This window comes from Stegastes partitus, unplaced genomic scaffold (assembly GCF_000690725.1).
Source record: "Stegastes partitus isolate 25-593 unplaced genomic scaffold, Stegastes_partitus-1.0.2 Scaffold563, whole genome shotgun sequence".
In the NCBI taxonomy this organism is placed as follows: domain Eukaryota; kingdom Metazoa; phylum Chordata; class Actinopteri; family Pomacentridae; genus Stegastes; species Stegastes partitus.
The window spans coordinates 432620-435079 of record NW_007578294.1 but is presented as its reverse complement, the minus strand read 5'-3'; the positions used below and the strand labels follow the sequence as shown (position 1 = coordinate 435079).

The 2460-nt window shown below is 48.0% G+C and overlaps 1 protein-coding gene across 1 annotated transcript in view; it reads left to right on the top strand.

Moving 5' to 3' along the window:
* LOC103362237 (procollagen galactosyltransferase 1-like) overlaps positions 1 to 2460 on the top strand; it is a 17922-nt gene continuing 15462 nt past the window's right edge. Inside the window, exon 1 of the mRNA XM_008288538.1 lies at positions 1 to 321. Within this exon, the coding sequence (XP_008286760.1) occupies positions 101 to 321 (221 nt within the window). The 5' untranslated portion in view covers positions 1 to 100. The remainder of the gene's footprint in view (positions 322 to 2460) is intronic.

Genomic DNA, 2460 nt, shown 5'->3' with positions numbered 1-2460 from the left:
CAAACAGCGGGGCGCTCGGCTTCTCCACATCCTCCGTCTCCTTCTCTGTCCGCCGCGTCGCTTCTCGGGTCTCTCGCTTCCCCAACCCCTCCACCCTGCCATGCTCCGGGTCACCTCGCTGCTGCCCGCCCTGCTGCTGTTCGTTCTCCTGCCGGGCCCGAGCCGGGGGTATTTCCCCGAGGAGCGCTGGAGCCCCGAGTCGCCGCTCCTCGCTCCCCGGGTCGTCATCGCGCTGGTCTGCCGCAACTCGGCGCACTCTCTGCCGCTGTTCCTCGGAGCCGTCGAGCGCCTCAACTACCCGAAGGACCGCATTGCGCTGTGGTGAGTGTCACCGGCGGAAATAGTTGGCAAAATACACATTAAACTCAAGGAATGAGAGAGAGTTTGCTGTGGCAAAACTTTTGGAAGTGTTTCAGGACTAATAATGATTAACTGTAATGAGGCAGGAGACACGTCAAGAAGCTGCGGTGGAAATAGAGGAAACTCTTGGGTGCGTCTGTGCTTGTGGGTTTTGGCCAATTGGTGCCGCTGTGTTATCAAGAAAAAAGAAAAAAAAAAAGTGTGATTATCTTTCAAAGTGGAGGTTAAAGCACCGGAGCTACACACCGGGGCTCCACAGACTCTTGTGGCCGCCGCTCGGACCTCTGAGGGCGGACTCCTCCAGCATGAGTTGTGCCCATGAAAAAGTTCCATTCAGTCACACAGCTTTCTCTCTTCCCCCTTACCCATCTCCCTCCCTTTTCCTATCCCCTCCCTTTTCCCCTTTGCTCTGCTGCAAACAACACCACTATTGTCTTTTAAACAAAACAAAAACATCTTAAAATTAGCACTTGAGTGTCAAAGTCTTGTACAATCCAGGTACTCAAGAGTGTGTCTGTCTGTTAGATGCATCTGCAGGCTGTTTTTTCTCTCTCCTTCCTTTACCTCCAGGCTGTTTTTTCTGTCACCCTGCCCCCCCCTTCCCCAGCTTAGATTGTCTCCAGCTCCGCTCACTTCCTCTTCTCATTTTATCCCCTTGCCAAAAGATCTGTTTTTTTGTAGATTGGGTTAATCTTCTCATCAGCATTCACACCTGACAGGTTAGATTATGCGTGCTGGCAACCCGGTGGTCGGAAAAAAGGAAAAATGAGGGCAAAAGCCTCAAGCAGGGTTGTGTTTTATGTGACAGCGGGAGTTTGAATTAAAATGAAACATCATTCACTCTAAGGAATTGATCGGGGAAGGCGATGTGCCTCATCTAAATGTTGAATTATGAAGGATTCAACAAACCAGCCTGGATGTTCAGCCCTTTTTTTTCCCTCTCCATTGTTGTATCTGAGCCAAAAATTTGTGCCTGACTCTAATCATACCCATGTGGCCACCAGTTTCCTGCATAGTTGCTTTCATATGCAGCGTATCTTGTCTCTCAGTGCTGATGCAAAAAAAAAAAAAAGTTTTCAAAAGACATAAACTTGTAGCCGGCCACCTGTCGATGCCTGCAGTTATCACCGTGACAGGTTAAGATGGACTACCTGGCAAGTGGCGACACACACACACACACACACACACACACACATGCATGCAGACTGCTTAGTATCGTGTGCTCTGCAGGGACATGCAGGATGGATATTATCAATCCATAAATCAATTTCCTCCCTCTGCCTCCGTCTCGGCTCCTTCATAACTGTAAGGCACGTCTCTGCAATCCCAAATATTTACTCTCCATAAAACCCTTCTTAATTCACTACCCCTGGCCCTTCAAAACTTCACGGCAGCTCGCATATTTCTGTCCAGCGGAGAAGGGAAGACGGATGCGGGGAGCGAGGAGGGAAGATGGATCGGCGAGTCGGTCTCGTGTAGGTGCTGGGACGGCACCGCTGTGTTAAAACGCCGCAGACAGATGGGAGGCTCGCACCGGCAGCACGCTGACTGTCACTCACTACATGACAGGGTTGGAAGTAAATCCATTTCTGTCATATTTATACATTCTTTCCCCGTCTCTCGCTCGGTCTGTGCCGCTGCCCCTCCCTGACACACTGAGATTTGTTATGATAACACAGACAGCAGATGAATGCGGCTCCCCCTCCGCTCAGCCCCTATTGTCTGTCTTTGTTCTTCTCTGTCCACACCTGTTGTGCAACTCTGCTGCTCCAACGGCAACAAAAAATCTGATTGAGATTAAAAAAAAAAAAACCCAAAGCATTGCTGGGTAAATAAACATGTGAAATTATAGGGTAAACCCGGGTAAGATTATATGTCCATACTTCCTCTCGTGACTTGACGGATAGTAGTCTTGCTAATGTTTAAATAGCATTGAAATTATTTTTGCCTAATCAAAAAAAGTAGGGTTGAGGTGATGTAACATTTAGAAAATGCAAAATAAGCCTCTTTGTTTTCTTTTTTACACGTACAAACTTCTTTTTAAAGTTAGCATCAAGGCCGTATGCAGGTTAGTTTGAATGAAAAATAACATCTATTTTT